General features: G+C 34.9%; 1 protein-coding gene, 1 long non-coding RNA gene and 1 pseudogene across 2 annotated transcripts in view; 1 reads left to right on the forward strand and 2 right to left on the reverse strand.

Moving 5' to 3' along the window:
* Positions 1 to 20,861, reverse strand: part of LOC130216588 (uncharacterized) — a 59,113-nt pseudogene that overhangs the window by 10,173 nt on the left and 28,079 nt on the right.
* LOC130215548 (uncharacterized) lies at positions 462 to 14,849 on the reverse strand. The gene is made up of 2 exons (XR_008835727.1): positions 14,668 to 14,849; positions 462 to 621 (listed from the first exon to the last, which is right to left on the reverse strand). It is a non-coding gene; the product is annotated as an uncharacterized LOC130215548 (long non-coding RNA).
* LOC130215543 (uncharacterized) overlaps positions 16,705 to 20,861 on the forward strand; it is a 13,739-nt gene continuing 9,582 nt past the window's right edge. Inside the window, exons 1-3 of the mRNA XM_056447368.1 lie at positions 16,705 to 16,747; positions 17,231 to 17,542; positions 20,008 to 20,303. Coding sequence (XP_056303343.1) covers positions 16,705 to 16,747; positions 17,231 to 17,542; positions 20,008 to 20,303 — 651 coding nt within the window. The remainder of the gene's footprint in view (positions 16,748 to 17,230; positions 17,543 to 20,007; positions 20,304 to 20,861) is intronic.

A 20,861-nucleotide genomic window follows, 5' to 3' on the forward strand; every position in this document is an offset into this window, starting at 1 on the left:
TCTTCAGCCTACAATCCGTCTAAATATTTAGTTAATTATTACATTGACATTACAAATGGCACTACAATTTTAGATCTTTAAAAATTGAAACCACAATTAACACCAACTAAATGACATCACAAACTCCTCACTCAACACATTAAATAATTTTAACTGATAATAGTATTTATTTATTTTCCAGCTCGTCTGCCTGTTCCTGTCCTCATCAGAAACTGTTCTTCATCTTCTTCAGTGCAGTGTTGTTCAGTGTTGTGTTCAGTGGTGAATGTGAGCGCTGTGAGTCTCTCCTGGTACAAAGGAAACAGTTTATTGTCCAGCATCAGTGTGTCTGATCTCAGCATCAGTCTCTCTCTACCTCTGGAGGTGGAATATCAGGATAAAAACATCTATAGCTGTGTAATCAACAACTCCATCAGCAACCAGACCACACATCTGGACACCAACACACTCTGGCAAACATGTGAAGGTACAGTAGTGGTAAATGTGTTTATTTATAGAGCTCTATAGATCAAATTTTCATAATCTTTTATTTATCATTTTAGCCTCCCTGATGGTGTTGATTTCTGCTGCTGCTGCTGGATTTCTGTTAGTAATTGCTGGGGTTGTCTTGATCTTCTGGATCTACAGAAAATGCAGGAAAACTGATCAAGGTATGCATTAAAACGTAATATTAAAAATAAAACATTTAAACTATATATTAAAACAAACTTGGTCATTTTTTTGCATTAAACAGCTAGAGAAAGAGAGATCACATATGCAGATCCAACCTTCTACAAAAGAAAAGCACAGAAATCGGTAAGATCATCTATACATTCATACATTTTTATTTGTGTCTCCACATTATATCAGCAGTCAGTAGCAATAAGTCAGATTTATAGTTGCGTGCTTGTATGACAGAGCTGAAATGATCATATTCTTATTATTTAGTATATTATTTTGCAAATAAAGATGTAATAAAAATTAATCACACATCCAGATCAATGTGCAGTCTGAAGGTTACGAACTTAAAATACAGTGAATATGTGAAACGTATGTCCAAAAAGCTTACTATTTTTAAACCACAAAAATGACAAAAAATGAAAAATGTAAAAAACAAAAACAGACTAATACATGAACATACTCATCTAAACATTATATTACATCTGCATCCATCGGATGCCTTTAGATCATTTTACTGATACTGCCCTCATAAAAATACAACTATTTATGATACACATTTAATTTATAAACCTACAAATATATCCATAAAAGTTCAGCAGGAAGTATCTTTATTTTATTAATTAGGTAAATGTATCTTTTGACCCAACAATGTTTATGGACGAATTACAGAAATTAAATGGAGACACCTACAAAACTGTACTTGTTACTTTTTTTATAACCAATCTTTTGACAATTTGTAATTATAGTGTTATGCCGAGGAAGCTTTTTCGTCCTCTTTTGTAAGACAAAAACAACAACATTCTACCTTAGTATGCGTGCATGTATGTGTGTATTATAATACACATTTTTATATATTATAATGTATTGTATCATAATACAAGTTGTAATATAAATTGGAGTCAAATCTGATCAGTTTTGCCTTTCATATTGTAGTATTTGTAGAATAAAAGCAACTTTATTATGAAGCTGAAAGCAAATACTTTCTTTCTGTTTCTCATTTGCCATGGCTAATCTCTCTCATAGTGACCCAAAATAACAGAAGCAGAAGTTAAGCAACGTTTCTTTAGTATTTACTGCAAACTAAGCTGTGCCAAGATGCTGAAACCACAGGATCATGAGCTGCTTGCGAACACACAGCATGTAGAATGTATATTTTTCTAATTATTGCAGTATTTAGTCACACTAATCATTAATGTGTTTTTACAACAATGTATTGTTAGAATTGTTAGTGTCAAATCAGCTTCACAATAAAGTTAAACTACATAGAAACTCCAATCTGATCAGACTTATCTCCTATTTACATTACTGTCATGCAATACCCGTCATTTAACACTTCAAATTATGCTCTTAGTTGTTCGTGTGTATTGTTGTTTATTGTTTATTATGATTTTTGTAAGGTGCTTATACATTATTTGCCTGTTTATTTCATTCATCAAGGAGTTGTCGCAACAGGTCTGGTAGCTCAAACCTGCTCGGGAGTAGGCTATATACAAATATACAGGATTAGATTGTCATTTCAAGTGTAGGAGATACTGAAAATATTTACTAACTGCTTATATTTTATGTACTTTATTAACATTTTGAGAAAATATGGACCTTTTAAATACAAAAATACTTTAAAAAGGTTTCACCCCAGCTTTAGCACAATTTCAGAGTGTATATTTTAGGCATTGGCCAATATCCTAATTGAGATTTTTTAGTGAAGTAATACTAATATAATTTACAGAAGTTATGCACACATATTGTTATATGCTAATATGGGGTAATTGTATGCTGCACATGAGATGCAGACACTTTTCAAAAATTAAAAAAGCTTGTTTGATGAAACATGTATAAAAAAGATAGTTATGCCTTAAGCAACTTGAATACTGTCACTTAAAAAATCCACTCAAAAGATGAAACTGAATAAGTCGCTAAAAATACACATTAAAAAGGGTAATTTTTGTACAAACAGTCCACAGCAAGTATTGTGTATCATTTAACAAAGCATTTCATTTCCTAAACTGTCTTTCACAACAAACATGTACATGCGGTAATCTCATATCTCAGATCAAGTCATCCTGCTATTTTAGTCCGATTTGCAAACTTGCTTTACGATCCAAATTAACCAGAGGTCAGTTTAAGTTATCAGAAAAAAACATGTTATGACCTCAAACTGCATCTCATTCAGTGTTCAATTAATTTTAACATTATATTTATATATATATATATATATATATATATATATATATATATATATATATATATATATATATTTTTTTTTTTTTTTTTTTTTTTTTTTACAGAATGTTAATAAGGAAGATGATGGTGTGGTGTATGCATCTGTTGCCACTAGAAGATGATCATTCATCTTTCATCAAAAAAAAGTGCAAGATCCAGCTGGGAAACTCTCACAGCCTCAGGATTAAAGTTGTTTGAGATTTGTGAGAATGTAAAGCAGCTAATTTTGGGACAACAGTACATAACTGCTAGTAGTGTAGGGTGTAATTAAAGTAAATTACTTTTCCACTGAAAAAAAGTAAAGGGATTGATTTTCATCTATAAGTAATTTTTTAGTTACTTATAATATACACAAATCGAACAGTTCTGTATAAATCAATTCAAGAATAACTGTAATTTTTGTTATAAACATATATTGTGCAGAAAAATTCTATGTACAACTAAAGAACTTTTTTTGGCTCAAGGAAAAAAGAATTGAGAGACAAATTCATGACAGTGAGGAATAAAATCAGAAAAGCACGTTTAAATTTAGATAATTAAAATGCCTTGATATTTTATTAAATATCCAGTAATTAATTTACTTTTCAGAATAGAATTGTGCAATCAATTAATTAAATTTCAAATTCTGTGCTTATTATTATTATAAATCAAACAAAAGAAAAGCAAAATCACTCACTGCTCTTGACTGAAGGACTTTTGAAGCTTTAATAAGAAACAAATCAAGTTGACACAGTGAAGATGCGTAAAATAGTTTGTTTGCTCCATTGTATTTTTTTTTCATTGTTTTCCATAATTTTAAGGACTTTTTCTTAGATTTAGACTTGATTTAACATTAGATTTGTTACTCTACGTATATATACACATACATATACTCTCATATAGGTCATATGACACTGATAATCATTTTAAATAATAGTGATTACAATTTTAACCAAAATAATTGGGATTACGACTTTTCTCATAATCGAGCATGCCTAATTTAGACAAAGTATTTAGAAGTGTTTTAATGTAACTTACCCAACACTGCCTGCAACTAAAACAGTTTTAGTGTTCAGCCAACAGTTCATTTTTACATTTTCACTATTAACATTTATTTTTGCTGTACTTTTATTCAGTGTGTCCATGTAATGCTATCAGACATGCAGCAGGAAAATGTAGAGATATTCTGGTGTGTCTAGAATCTCTCAACTGTCTCTCTGGAGTGAGTTTTTGAACTGATTTAGAACATTCCACGGTATTCTATTTAGTTTCCATGGCAACACATCAAGCTTCAATTAAGAAGAGTGGTAGATTTGATTTATTATTATTATTTAAATCTGTAAGTTACATCCTGGATTCTTTAGTGGGACGGCAATCCCAGCAGCACAAAATCAATATGCACATGTGGGACTATACAGCAAACTCTAACTGATGTGCAATTAGAAAAATACATGCTGCACATATACTGCAAATTTATTTGCACACAAGCCGATCAAGTGGTTTCAGCATCTCAGTTTGCAGTAAATGCAAAAGAAATGTTGCTCAACTTCTGCAAATTCTGTTTCAATCATCATCAAACTTTTAACAGAAAATTTCCAAAATATAAGCATTAAATATTCAAGACTGTCGTAAATACAAAAGTGCTGTAATTTTACCATTACTCTTTAAAAATCATCATCAGAATATACGTTATTAAATAGACTTTTTAACAAACAAGAGCAAAAAACACATCTCTTTTCTTTAAAGGTGTTAGCGGTTATAAAAAGTAGACTGAATCATCGCTCAATGAGGCCCCTGACCCCTTTATAGAACAATAATGAAACCTGCAGCAGTCCGATATATTTAGCTGTAGAGGTCTGTGGTTTATCTGTTGGGTGAACAAACAGCTTCTGTGAATCTGTCTTGATGTGAGAATGTGAGCTGCTTTATTTATTTTCCATTCCTGCCCACAATGTTCACAGTTTGGCCCAAGCTGTACAGCAAATGCCTTTATTTAGCCACCCACACTCATGTTTGTCAAAACAAAAAGGTGATATTGCTGAGAAATATAAAACTATCACATACTTTGTATTAGGGCTGGCCGATTTTTACGATTAATTCAAATTTACGTTTTAGGACGGTTTAATTTTATATTAAACCAAGGAATCACGATTTTTTTTTTAAATAAAATTATTAGATACATTATAATTGCACCAATGCACTTTGGTTCACTCTCTGTATTACTCTGCCTGACTGCCTGTCTGGGTTTCAATCATGGTAGTGATGGACTGATCACAGAGACTGGACAGCCTAATTCACCCAATGCATGAAGTTGGAGGGCATGCATCGCAGAGCTGGTGCAAATACAACAAATACAAGCATTTAAGTGTCTTAAGTTGTGTATTTTTCTTTTGTTAAAACCTTTGCATCAAACGCGCTGTGGTCTCACGCTACTCCAGCGCTGCCTGACGAGGGGATTTACATTCAGACTAATGCAACAAGTAAAATCCTACATGACTTCACGCTTTACTAAGTCACGGCTGTGTGGATGGTCAAGATATCGATCGGTATTTAAAAGAAGGGGAAAAAGAAAAATAGAATAAATCTATTATTTTATATTAGACACACATCTGGTGCTTGTATTTGCTCCTGCTATACGTGCACGACTTCACGCATTGGGTTAAATTAGGCTTTACAGTTTCCATGCTCAGTCCTTCTTCCATTGTATCTTTTTAAGAAAACGGCAGCAGCATTACAACCTGTCATTCAATCAGAAGAAGACAAAGTCAAAGCCGAGCTGACAGCCAATCTTTCCTAGGCTCAGCAAAACTTGCAAAAAAATTCCTCTGTATTCCTGCATATGTAATATTTACACATATATTTTTTAAGTCTTCTGCAGCGACATTTAACTCGTGAATTTGTTTTACATTTATTTATACCTTGTTGACCAATTTTTGTATGGCATGGCCATTAAAAATACAATGTTCCTTAACCAGATGGTTTTTCAAGTTACTTATAAGGAGAATGTTACTTCAGTCATGTTGTTGTAATGTTTTAAGTTGACTAGTTACACAATAAAAAAATAAAATTAAATTAAATTCGAAATCGTGAATTGGTCAAACTTTATAAAACTAGATTTTTTTTTGCCATATCGCCCAGCCCTACTTTGTATGAATGTGTATTAAGATTTTTAACACAACCCAAATGACAAAAACGTTAGAGATCTGATGGATCAGTTTTAGATCCATCTGTGGATACATGTTTATAAAAAGAAAGATACATGTTTATTCATGAGAATAGTTGTTTGTATTAATTTAGGATAAGTTATGTTAATAAGTTAAGGATAAGTAGTGATTTACATTCAGGGTTCATACACATTTTTACTATTAAAACTCCATGACTTTTCCGGAATTTTCAAGTACATTTTCATGATGTAATGTTTCATGTAATGTCTTGGTAAATAGTAAAAAAAAATGACATTCAAATTTATTACAGCATATCAAAGAAAACACAACAATCTATTTTGTTTAAATTTGTTTTTACATCTATGTCAAATTGATTTTGATAATGCTTACCCAGCGCTAACAATGTCAGAGCAAGTTTTTGGCCAAGGACAGAAAAGAAGTAAAGAAAACTAACCTATAGTGAAGTTAGAGCTGCACAATATATGGTTTCAGCATCGATGGCAATGTGTGCATCCACATAGTCACATCGCAGGATATGCAATAATGGGATTAGAGTTTAATCATAATAACATGGTAAAAGTTTATCATCTGCAGGCAGTTTTAAAGAGATAGTTCACCCTAAAATGACATACCATTTTCATAACACCCTTCACTTGTTTCAAACATTTGAGTTTTTTTTTGTTCTTTTTTTAAAATGAACTCAAAAATAATATAATTTAATAGCTCCTACAGTATTGAAACAAGTGAGTAAATAGTGAGTACATTTTAATCTCTGAGTGAAATGTCCCTTTAAGGCCTGTGACTGAGTGAATATTTCAATCTTTCAGAGTTTAAAACATCCGGCCACAAGAAATTTATAGCAACTTTAATAAAGATTAAATAATAATCAATGAATTCTATGCTATGCAGTCATTATTGAATATCTGTACCAGAATAGTGAATACCTGAAAACCATCATTCACTTTTATCTTTACTATATTTTATTTATCTATGCTTGTCATTTATTTGTTATATATTATTCGAGATTCACTCCCCTACAAAATCCCCCAATCAATCCAAATAAACCTGTTAAATCATCTGGTGAAATTGTATTCACATCGCAACATACATCACAGAAATACAAAATATGGTAATGTCAGAGTTTTCCAGTATCGCGCAGCCCTAATTCAAGTATACAGATATTTGTTAAGCTAATTTCCATGACTTTTCCAAAACTTTGTGGGTTTTTCTGATTTTACAAAACTTTTCCACGCCTGGAAAATGCCATGTCAAAAATCCATGACTTTTCCAGGTTTTCCATGACCGTATGAACCTTGTACATTAGGGCTGTATTACCTGAAAGCTGAAAATCACAGGCGTACTGTAATATTGATTTTCACCCATGTCTTTTGCCCATGAGATTTTTGCACATTCTTCAAGTCTTAATCATAATATTTAAATTTTTTATGAAGCAAACCTAGTGTATTAAGTGCCTAAAATAACATTAATACTAGGGGTGGGCGGTACACCGGTGTCATAGTCATCACCGGTGTGACATTGCGCCACGACATGGATTTTCTGATACCGTCAATACCGTAATAAATCAATTATGCACCTTGAACCGTTGCATTTACATCAATAATAGTTAATTCTAAATAATAAGGCATTCAATTTTCTTCAAACGTTCAGTTGTGGTATACCTGTCCTTATACTACAGGGCTCGAAATTGCAACCATTTTGGTCGCATGAGTGAAAAGTGCACAGGTTTGCAAACCTCACCTAAAGTTATAATAATAATAATGGCGCAGATGACAGCGATCATAACATGAGGTAAATGTTGATCCGCCAGCTGAGATCAATCGAGTGTTTTCGGAGAAGATGCCCGAATCTCGATGCGTTGCATTCACCGCGTGTTCAGCGCAAATGTCCGCTAAATATAAAGTCTAACACTGTACACATCATCGCCAAAGAAACTCGCCTTTACTAAGTTTACACTGAAACTACGGCTCATAACAAAGAGCAGTATTGCGCTGGTGGTCATCGCGAGAATCCTGCTCTGTCTGCTCATAAATTGGTGTGGCTGACTCGCCTGCTTTATTCCACCAACACAGAGAAATGAAGATCAGCTCATAACGAGACTGAGCATTTACAATGACCCAAACCGAAACTTTTAAAGAGTGATAGAAGTGAGACTTTCTTTTGTTCGTTCTTCCTTGAGATGTATAATATTTTGGTATTTAAAGTAATACCATGATATTATACCGTCACCATTCAAAAGATGAAAAATTCCGTGATATTAATTTTAGGTCATATCGCCCACCTCTAATTAATACTGTCTAACTGTAGAAAACCAATGAAAGATTTATATTATTTGCAAAATTCATATTAATTTTGGACCTGGTTGGGGATAGGAAAGTTTTGTTTCAGTGATAAAACTAAATAATTTAAATACTTATTATTTTGGACCTCTGCCTATTCGTACTATTAAAAGACTCTGCCTCACTAAGATCATTTGTAGTTATATACACACACGTTATTGGTTTAGCTGTAAAATGCGGGTTCTTTTTAGTCACACATAGTTTTTAAGCCTTTTCTGTCTCATCTTTATTTTTTTCGCAAATTTGCAACTGCATAATTTTTTCTTTAAATTGAATTTTCTTAGTTTAAACATTTTGAAACATTGAGTGTATTTTCTGTATTTTGCTGGAAATAAAATATGAGCTTGGCAAATAAGTGCATTTGTTTGTTTGTTTCATTCAACAGGGTTTGTATTTAATTATTTGCCCGTTTCTCTGTCATTGCTAACTTCAGTGGTTATTTTCAGCTCTAGAAAAAACAACAACAAAACAACAACAACAACAACCCTGAAGCTAATTTTTGAAGGATTGTAACCTGTTTTTTTCTGCCGAGACAGAGTTTATAACGGTCACAATGCATTTTAATCATTTGCATTTAATTTTCATCAGTGAGTAACTCTATAGTACACTGTAAAAAATATCCATAAATTAGCAGGTTTTCCATATTTTGTAATTCAAGCTTTTATTTTTCCCAGTCTATTCATGCTTTTGAATTGCTATATACATTATTAAATTTCTCTATACATTATTTCTTATACATTTTAATTCAATTTCAATTTATTTCATATAATTTCAAACGACCAAAAATGTCAATTAAAGTCACTTTGTTAAACTGTACAGTTGAATTTTCAACATCGAAATCGACAGAGCAGAGATCAACATCCCATAATGCAATTCAAACCATAAGCTGAAAACACTAATAAAGTATGGATGGATATTGAATCACGAAATATGAATCAAAAATATATGGGCAGGTATTTTTTTTACTGCATAGCAAACCATTAGCCATTAACATACGGCAATAATTTTTCAGCATTGTAACTGTTTTTCTGCATTGTAATATTGCTGTCTTTAAAGGGCACATTGCATTTTCTCAAAGTTGTAGTTTTAGGATTGTGTGCTTTGTTTGGCCTAAAAAAAGAATTCTTGTAATAGACATGAAGTAACACTGAAACCATGAGTCATGGCTAGGACCAGACGGAATCTGCGCACATTTTTTGCGATTTCTGCGCAGAATTTTGTTAAAAATAAATATATATAATATTATTATAATAGATAATAAATATATGAATATATATATATATATATATATATATATATATATATATATATATATATATATATATATATATATAGTGTGGACTATAATACCATAATATAATAAACTGTACTATACTATAATAAACTGGACTATAATATAATAAACCGAGATAAACCGCATCAACAAAGCCCGGACCATCTCCCTACATAGCCATCAACACCTCCAGCCATCTTGCTCTCCCCCCCTGAACTTCAGATCAGTGAGGATAATGTGCGTCAGATCTTCAGTAAACAGAAGAGAAGGAAAGCACCAGGGCCAGATGGTGTCTCACCAGCCTGTCTGAGAACCTGCACTGACCAGCTGGCTCCCATTTTCTCACATATCTTCAATAGATCACTGGAACAGCGCAAAGTTCCATCCTGCTTTAAGCGCTCCACTATCATCCCAATCCCAAAGAAGCCAAAGATCACAGGACTCAATGACTACAGACCTGTGGCCTTAACATCTGTGGCCATGAAGTCATTCGAAAGACTGGTGCTAGCATATCTGAAGGACATCACTGGACCCCTGCTGGACCCCCTGCAGTTCGCCTATAGAGCAAACCGGTCTGTGGATGATGCAGTCAACATGGGACTGCATTATACCCTACAACATCTGGACAAACCAGGGAACTACGCAAGGATTCTGTTCGTGGACTTCAGTTCTGCCTTTAACACCATCGTCCCATCACTGTTTGAGTACAAACTGGCCCAGCTCTCTGTTCCTAGCTCTGTCTGTCAATGGATCACCAGCTTTCTGACAGATAGACAGCAGCTAGTCAGAATGGGCAAAATCACATCCGACAGCCGCACCATCAGCACTGGTGCCCCCCAGGGATGTGTTCTTTCTCCACTGCTCTTCTCCCTGTACACCAACGACTGCACTGCAAAAGACCCCTCCATCAAACTCATTAAGTTTGCAGACGACACTACTGTTATCGGCCTCATCCAGAACGGTGACGAGTCTGCATACAGACAGGAGGTGGAGCGGCTGGCGTTATGGTGCAGATACAACAACCTGGAGCTGAACACGCTCAAAACAGTGGAGATGATAGTGGACTTCAGGAGAAACCCCCCTGCACTCCCCCCACTCACCATGATGAACAGCACTGTGGCTGCAGTAGAGTCATTCAGGTTCCTGGGCACCACCATCTCTCAGGATCTGAAGTGGGACACTCATATAGACTCTATTGTGAAGAAAGCCCAGCAGAGACTGTACTTCCTTCGTCAGCTGAGGAAGTTCAACCTGCCACAGGAGCTGCTCGTACAGTTCTACTCAGCTGTCATCCAATCCATCCTCTGCACTTCAGTCACTGTCTGGTTCGGCTCAGCTGCCAAAACCGACCTCCGTAGACTACAGCGAATAGTCCGGACTGCTGAACGAATCAGTCACAACCCTTCCAACACTTCAAGAACTGTACTCTTCCAGAGTGAGTAAAAGGGCTCGCAAAATCACTCTGGACCCCTCACACAAAGCACACTACCTGTTACCGTCTGGTCGGCGCTTCAGAGCACCAAGCACAAAAACAGCCAGACACAGGAAAAGTTTCTTTCCTCAGGCTGTCTACCTTATGAACAGTTAAATATCCCCCTACTGTGCAATAAATATGTGCAATACTTTCTCATACGCACTTGTACACAGCACCTTATATCAATATACAATGCAATACTTTCTACATTCGCACTTGTACACAGCACCTTATATCAATATACAATGCAATACTTTCTACATTCGCACTTGTACACAGCACCTTATAACCTGTATATTTATAACAATCTGTACATACAACTCAACATCCAGGTTTCTTCACTAACCGCATCTGTTTAATGTTTATCTTTTTTTATTATTATTATTTAATTTTTTCAGATTTATTTTGTGTTGTCACTTGTCACTTTATGTACACTGGAAGCTTCTGTAGCCAAAACAAATTCCTTGTGTGTGTGAAGCACACTTGGCAATAAAACTGATTCTGATTCTGAGAGTAAATCTTTGTCATGGACAAAAATAAGCTTGAAAAGTGGTCAGAAGCAGGGTGGTGCTGACGTAACAGGCAAGTGCCCTGAAGTAATTATAGTCTGTTTATAGACTAATGTTAGCCTTTCAGGTCTTATGTTAGCATTTACGACCCAAAAGTGATAAATTCTATTATTGTGTGAGGGTTATCTGGATGGACAAAATGAACCTTAAGCCTATGGGAAAATCTTATGGGGATTTTAATCAAAGGAACCAGTTTTGTGCTGGCAGCCGATTGGCCTACAAGGTGACGCCATAGTTTCTCCACTCAGTGGTTATTTTTAGCTAGCGAAAAACCCACAAGCTATTTCTTAGAAATATCATGTTTTAAAAAGGGAAGCATCATATCCGCTTTTTATCTGTTGATTAGTCATTTCCAAAGTCCACAGACTTAAAAAAAGGCACAAAGCTTTTTAACTATTTGCTCCATCTTCATCAGTAAGTAACTAACCAAAAGTAGCAAACCATCTAAAACGATGCAAACTATGATGTTTAATCAGTGTAACAGTGCTGCTATTAAAAGGCACATTGCAGTACCCGCAATTTCCTTAAAGCTATCAGTTTTAGGATTGTGATCAGTATTGGGGCAGATGAGTTTGGCTCAAAGATTATCTTGTGAACAACCAAACCTAAATGTTCAACAAGCTAAACGTTTTTTTTTTTTTTTCACTTGCCATCATTACACTGTTCTCTTCTTAATGAACAAAGTGCGACTGTGAAACCATGAGCCATGTCAGTAACTGCTTTATTTTTACTCATGTAGACTCAAGCCAGACAGAAAAACTATTTTAAAATTCTCCTAAAAAATATGACTATGAATAATCTACAAATTATATAAGAGCAGTTCAAGCGTTATAGGATGTGACGTTTGCAGTAAAAACTCGAAACATAAATTCATATAGAAAGTATATGTTGACATTATATTGAAACATCTATTTATATTTTTCAGAACAACTGACCACAGAGTTATGGGAGCAGAAAAATATCAATCTGTAAATCTTTATTTATATTTTTAATAAAGGAAAATAAACATGCGTTATAGATACTTTAACGTATAGCGACTTTACAGTATACAACATACTTTGTAGAAATTCTGTGAATTAAACTGCACAACACAAAAGAAATAATGCTAATTAAAAATTTAAGAGTTGGCTCAAACATGATTGATTTTATTTTATTTGAGATTTTTGCATTTATGAGGAAAAAGGTTCGTTATGGATGTGACGTCATTCTGTTATGATGTGACAGATGTGAAATCGGCACTTGTGTGATTTTGGTAAATTAAGTGAAGTTTCATAAACCAATTTCGAGAGGAGCACGTGATATGATTGAGCACGTCTGGCCACTCATCTGTAATCAGTAATTATCCAATCAGAGTGATCCTAGTTTACTATAAATGGATCATTTTCTCCCTAATGTTTTTTCTTCGTTTGGAAGAATCCCCCCTTCCACCCCTTCTCCTCCTTTTCCTCCCTTTTCTAAAAGGGGGAGCTCTCGAGACCTACCTGATCTCGCATCTCCTGTTATGCTTATCGACCGGGCGGGAGCCCAGGGCTCAAATATCTCCGAGCTCAGGGTTCTCTCCCGGGACAGCATGCCAAACCTGCTTTATACGCCAAGCATATCTAAGTGGGAACTCTTGAAATATAATAGTTTGAAAACATTAACAGAGACATTGTAAAGCATTTTTACAGTACTCTAAAATACTTGCTTACACAAAAAAGCGCAGAAACTGTTTTGATATTTTGGCAAAAATCTCATTTTTTTCATGGCAAGGTTGACATTTGAATGGAATTCCTCAAACATTAATTTCTGCAAATGTATAATGGGATTTGCCATAATGGTGTAGTTAAAACATCTGCTGCAGGGAAATCTTGACCATTTCTGATTTCACTAACAGGGAAGTATGCATACTATTGAACATTGCGCTATCTAGTGTCCAACATGGAACTTCATCTCTGAAACAATAACAATCCCAACCTTTGACCTACAAACAGATCTCACGGTGAAGCTGCTAAATGACAACAGGTCTGTTCAAATAGTCACAAATTGTAGTCCTGGCAAATTAAATGTGTGTGTACACAACAGGACTGTCCCAGATTTACAAAAAGAGGTTAAAAAAGTACAAGTCACTTAATGCACACTAAATCTACAATTCTGGATACCCTTTCAGACCTTTTATACAGTTAAGCATATCCTATCATGCATCACATTCACAAGATAGTGGGCCAAAATCACAAGCAAGACATATAATTCAGTAAAACATTTTTTGTATCCACGTTTTGCTCCAAAACACCAATTTCCCCATGAATCAGTAGTAGTTTACTTACATAATGATTGGACACCAATTACTCCACAGTATTTATTTTTCCTGCTACAAAAGTAAATGGGTGGCGTATTCTGTTTGGTTTATGACATTCATACCTTCCAGTGTTCAGAGGAACAAGTAGGAATATAGGGCAAGTAAGTGATGACAGAATTAGAATTTCTGTGTGAATTGTCCCTTTAAACTGCAGGAAGTTAGATCTAGGATCCTAAGGTTCATTACTATTTGAATTACACCATGTTAGTGCTCAATTTACCATCTTGTTGAAACAACTAATTCATTCATTAGGTGGACATTGCATCCAACTGAACAATTATAATGGCTAACTATAATTGAAGAATGGCATGTTGCAAATACACAATTTCTACCAAAACTAAACTGGTGACAGGATATGAGTGTGCTTCACAGTCACAATTTAAGTACTTTGGAAGATATTACATGAAACGGGGAAAAATATGCATCGATAAAAACATTTTTACACAGTGAAATTTCTCAATGCCCAAAGCTACAATAAAAATGATCTCTTAAAAGTTATTTGACCCAAACCATTAAGCAAATTGAACTTAATATTGATAAATATTTAGTTCCTTAACATTTTGTTTTGGTCAGTTTTAGTTCTGATCAGTAGGGCAAAGTTCAACACCAAAATGTTCATGATGAAAATCTCACCTTATCCAGAATTCCAGGCAGCTTATCCAGAGCTGGGCCAGGCAGTTTCTTCAGAAACATCATCTGAGAAAAATCTATTTAATATTTGTGAAAATATAGTTAGCAAACATGCCAAAGTGTTCTGGTAAGGTTTATTACGTGCTATGCGGGTATGCTCTGGGTGAAAGTTTACAGTTATAAAGAGTTCACCCTCATCCCTCTGTCACATTGGGCCTCGTAAAACGGAAGTCCACAAGTCCTTTGTTGTGCATATGACGTCACGCGAACATGGCGTTTACAGTCAGCGAAATCAATCATTCACGTTTAAGCAAATAAAGTGTTATAAAATGATTCGCAATTCTCGTGCTGCATTACAGACAACTCGAAATTATAGTTTTTTTTCGACTTCCTACTTGGAAATAACGTCCAGAGTCGCTTTATCCGACTTGTCAACTCGACGGATAAAACAACCTCACCTTAGCGAGACGCGTCATTTGACGTCACTTCAAGCTAGTGAGATTAGCACTTAGTTACGAAATATAGGCTACTTCACATGATTACAGCAAAAATAAAAAAATATTTCTAAGATGATGTTTATTATTATTTTTTTGCTGTTCTGCTTCGCTTAAAACACTAAAAACAGAAAACGTAGAATAAATCTAGAAAACTAAAAATAGCTCATTAATACTAATTCAACACAAATTGGTACACCAACCATATTTGTTGTAAAACGCTTTATAGCCTACAAATGGAAATAAGCCTGTTACACTAGTGTTATATTGAAACTTTGTCTTCGCGAGGGCATGTTTCGATTATAATGAAATTTATAGCACTTAGTGATGTTTTTTCTGTCAGGCCCTTTGTTTTCCACTGCTTGATGTGCTTTAATAAACATCCTCTGAAACAAAACTGGATTTGACCACTGGAAGAATGAGTAGGCCATCTACACCAGTACTAGTGCGCCATCTAGAGTTACATCAGGGAATTCACCATTACAAGAGCAACTCACCTCATCATTATAGACTAATAATCAAAAGCAAAGTTTTTAAATTAATTGTTCAGATAGGTGAGAACAAACACAAAATAACAGTATTTCCAAAGCAGTATAAAACGTAATATAAAAACCTAAAACAAACGTTACCTTAAACTGTAAACCAAACAATCAGAAACACAGAGCTTCACTTTCCTTCTGATACTGCCTTACTAACTTAATCTACAAACAACAACAACGCATAATGTCAATGTAAAAAGAAGCTTGTTTTGCAAATTATTTAAAAATAACAAACTGAAAAAAAATCTGTTTAAGGAAGAAAGCACAGAGAGGTTCAAGTTAGTTTGCTCAAAGGCCACAAACCACAACACCCACAATGCCTTGTTCTTAAGGCAGAAGAGCTCTTCATTCACTCCAAGCAATACTTAGAACTGAACCTGCAACCTTTGGATTACAAATCCAACTCCAGAATCTTTAGCTTCATTGCTTTACGATGCTTCATTTTACATCCATAGTCAGTACTGTTGGATTGTGGGAGATTAATGCTCGAGCAGCATGAGCACGTGACACCTAAACTGTGCAGATCATGAGTCAAAGTGTAACCTGAGGTAAGTGTGATCTGTGCATACAGCTTCTGCATTTAGCGTCTATATTCAAACATGTGGTTTGCCAAAGTGTGATCTGCTATTGGCAAAACAAGAATATACCAGCAATAAATTGATTATATAGTACAATTTTTGCAATTCAAGTTTTAAAAAATTAAGAAAAAGCCACAAAACGGACTTTGATCCATCAAGATCCATCTTAAATGTAAGTTTTAATTATAAGTTTTAGTTTACTTACATTTAAAGGAGGTACCGCTTAATTTAAAGCATAAAATATATCCGCTGTCATGAACAAGTCCTAATTTAAGTGACATCAGAGCAGACTCTTGTCATACCACATAAAAAGCCTGTGAGTGCGGAAATATTCATATTGGGCTTTAACATTGTGCTGTTCTGTAGCTAACAAAAGTAGCTGAGTAGCTAAGAGAAGTGTTCACATATTTGAGTAGCTACAATATGAAAATGGCTCACGTGTTTGTTTTGGTCTGCTTGTGGCATCTGACTGGTAAGTTCAGCTCATTTTAAGTGAAAAGTCATGGGTTTTAAGTTTTATGTCATTAACCATTTTGGTATGTGGTTTTCCAAATTTGACAGATATGCATATTAGAAAAATCAGGAATCACTATTACACTTACTGTACATGTGTATAAAACACAGATTTGCAGTTGTGTAAAAAAGTACCGTCAATCAATCATAATTCGGACATTTGATAAAAAAGCTAATTAACAAACATTGTACCGATCATTTTCTGTTAATAATTGATCCTTTTTTGACAGATTATTTATTTACAGTGTGTGTTGAATTATTGTCATAAGAAACTTTAGACTTGCTTGTTTTCTCATCTTTGCCATGCTATACGGTATTGCACTGTTCTGAATCACAGTAGAAAGTTTTATTTTTAAATACAATCAAAATTTTACTGAGAGATGATTTATCCATGAGATTCAAGTAATTAATACATTTCATCCAAAAATACTCTGTTTTTCAGGTGTGTTGGGTGAATCAGTGTCAGTGACGGAGGGAGATTCAGTCACTTTACACACTGGGTTAACTGAATTGATGGATGATGAACTGATTAAGTGGAAGTTTGGAGCTGAAAACACTTTAATTACTAAAATCAATGTAATGGCCAGCAGTCTCACTGTATATGAAGATGTTCTCGATGGGAGATTCAGAGACAGACTGAAGGTGGATCATCAAACTGCATCTCTGACCATCACAAACATCAGATCTGAACATGCTGGAGTTTATCAACTACAGATCAACAGCCTGAGCAAGAGTTTCAACATCTCTGTTTATGGTGAGTTCAATACCAACTTACTAAATACAGCTACAAAGTGGATGTACCCCTAAAGTCCCCATGAATTCAAAACTAACCATATTGATTTTGTTAGCTCACATAGTTTTGTGGTGGACAACTGATATGTGCGTGTCATTAAGAAAAAAAATAGTTTGCCCATGTAAACTAATATTAAAATCTGAAAATGCACTTCCTGTTAGTTTTCAGTTAAATTGTCAGATTAGAGGTATTGGGTGTGGCTAACATACTAAAATTAGATTAGATTAGATTCAACTTTATTGTCATTACACATGTACAAGTACAAGGCAGCAAAATGCAGTTTCGGTCTAACCAGCAGTGCAATAGCAGCAAGTGCAGGATACAGGTATAAGTTATAAAGTGCAGTTATAGAAAAACTATGGTGATATTTACAGATGGATGTACTATGAACATTATATACAGGTTTTATTAGCTATGAACAGAGATTAACAATAGATGACTATATGTACAGGTTGCTATTAATAATCAGAAGATAACCACACCCATCAGTTTTGGCAACAAACAGAAAGGGTGAGGAGGAGTCTGTTAGGAGTTAAACTCTGTGAGGTTATAATAACTTCCCCGGAACTCATTTCCCGATCTTTCTGAATGTAATGCCTTCTTTACTACATCCAATCAGCTCGCAGTAGAAAAAACAAGCCACACCCACTGTTTCTTCATATAATATTTAGTTTCTCTAGGAACTGCATCACAAATCGTTTTAATCAAGCAACATTGTCTTCTACAAAATTATTTCCTATAGGATTCATATCCATAAAGAGGATTGAAAATAATTGTCATATGTAGGATCATATATTTCACTATGTTAAGATCTGCTGATCCTGCTGGTATTTCAGTACATGAATACTAAGGTGAGCTACATTGGACTGGATATGAACTATACATACACTCTAAAAAAAGGAACATAACCATTTAAAAAAAAATGTCTGATGGTAAATCATACTAAACATTTAATATTTTAGGTCTGTTAGGATTACCTAAATGATTTACATTTGCTAAATGGCAGAATAATGAGAGCATTTTTTTTTAAAGAATTGTTTATAAATTTCTAGACAGTCAAAGGTTTACAGACATTTCCTTGATTTTTTAGCTCTGCTTTTAAACTGTATAACTTTGGTCAATTGTTTTGGGTATCCTTCCACAAGCTTCTCACAATAGTTTGCAGGAATTTTGGCCCATTCCTCCTGACAGAATTGGTGTAACTGAGTCAGATTTGTCTTGCTCGCACAAGCTTTTTCAACTCTGCCCACAGATTTTCTATAGGATTGAGATTAGGGCTTTGTGATGGCCTCTCCAAAACATTCCCTCTGTTGTCCTTAAAGCACATTTTAACTAATTTGGCAGTATGTTTAGGGTCACGGTCTGTTTGGAAGACCCATTTGTGGCCAAGTTTTAATTTCCTGGCTGATGTCTTGAGATGTTGCTTCAGTGTTTCTACATAATGTTCTCTCTTCATGATGCCATCTATGCTGTGAAGTGGACCGGTCCCTCCTGCAGCAAAACAGCCCCACAACATGATGCTGCCGCCCCCATACTTCACAATTGGGATGGTGTTCCTAGGCTTGTAAGCTTTCCCCTTTGTCCGCCAAATGTAACACTGGTCATTAAGGCCAAACAGTTCAATCTTAGTTCCATCAGACCACAGGACATGTCTCCAAAAATTAGTCTTTTTCCAGTGTAATTTAGCTGATTGTGATCTGCCTTTCTTTGTTGATTCTGGCTTGTTGATTTTCCCATCTTGTCACACAAGGAAGCAGTGTGTTTGAGGTTTTCCTTAAATACTATTCTACACAACTGTAGAATAGTATTTAAGGAAAACCTCAAACACACTGCTTCCTTGTGTGACAACATGGGAAAATCAACAAGCCAGAATCAACAAAGAAAGTGCCTCCAATTAACTCACATGTCAATTAGCCAATCAGAACCTTCCAAAACCTTGACACCATCATCTGAGCTTTTTCAGAGGCGTAATAATCTTATTGTATGTAAACTTGACTTTCAAGAAAAGTTATAACAATTCCTCTAAAAACATCTCTCTCATTATTCTGCTATTAATCATAACAGAAACACATTTGATAATCCTAACTTACCTAAAGAGAAAAAGTTTAGTCACATTAACATCTGACTTTTTAAAAATGGTTATGTGCCTTTTCATACAGTGTATGTAAACTTCTGGTTTCAACTGTATAAAACTATATAAACTACAGCTTAAAATGACAGTGTTTTACTAAAATGTTTACATGTGGGGTTTTTGTATCATGATGCTGGCTGTCTGAACAGACTCAGGATTAGTTTTGAGTTGACAAAGCAGTGAAATCTGGGCTTTTTATTCTACTAATTGTTCTGTCTAATTGTTTCCAACACATCTGACTTAAAAAAAAAAAAACTGACATTTTCTGATCTATTGTTTCTCTGCTGTTTTCCAGCTCGTCTGCCTGTTCCTGTCCTCATCTTCAACTCTCCTCAGAGTTCTTCATCAGTGCAGTATTGTTCAGTGTTGTGTTCAGTGGTGAATGTGAGCGCTGTGAGTCTCTCCTGGTACAAAGGAAACAGTTTATTGTCCAGCATCAGTGTGTCTGATCTCAGCATCAGTCTCTCTCTACCTCTGGAGGTGGAATATCAGGATAAAAACACCTACAGCTGCGTGATCAACAACACCATCAGCAACCAGACCACACATCTGGACATCAACACACTCTGTCAGACATCTGAAGGTACTTATGTTATGTTTGATTGCTTTCATTAAAATAACAAACCCCCACCAGTATATTGTTAAATATTTTGCTGACTTGCATACTTTATCCCAAAAGTCTCAAAGAATGTTCAAAGCCAGAGAAATGAACAGTTTGATTGAGTCTAGTGTGATTGAGTGTGTGCTGTGTGTTCATGCTAAAGACGTCACACACCCTCGATTTCCAGTTTGGTTTTTATAGAGCATGGGAACAGCAGCGACGTTTTAATCTCTTGTGTTTTTTGATTAATCTGCACAGAGCAGCATTATAACAGAAGCCTAAAATGTATGTGTCTGATAAAACAGCGAGGATTCTTCTCCACACATGTATAAGAACCAGAAGCGCCATAATAAAAGCTTCCTTAATTACTATGTTAACATGGACATTAGTAATCGAATTGTTTGCCTAAATCTGAATAAGACAATACTATGATTAAGGTGTTTCCATGAGCTACTTTTATAATGTTCTTTTCATGATCCTATTTTACATTTTACATAGCACATAGATCGATTGACGTCATTGTGTCACCATGCTATCCACGTTTCCTC

This window comes from Danio aesculapii, chromosome 22 (assembly GCF_903798145.1).
Source record: "Danio aesculapii chromosome 22, fDanAes4.1, whole genome shotgun sequence".
Taxonomy (NCBI): Eukaryota; Metazoa; Chordata; class Actinopteri; order Cypriniformes; family Danionidae; genus Danio; species Danio aesculapii.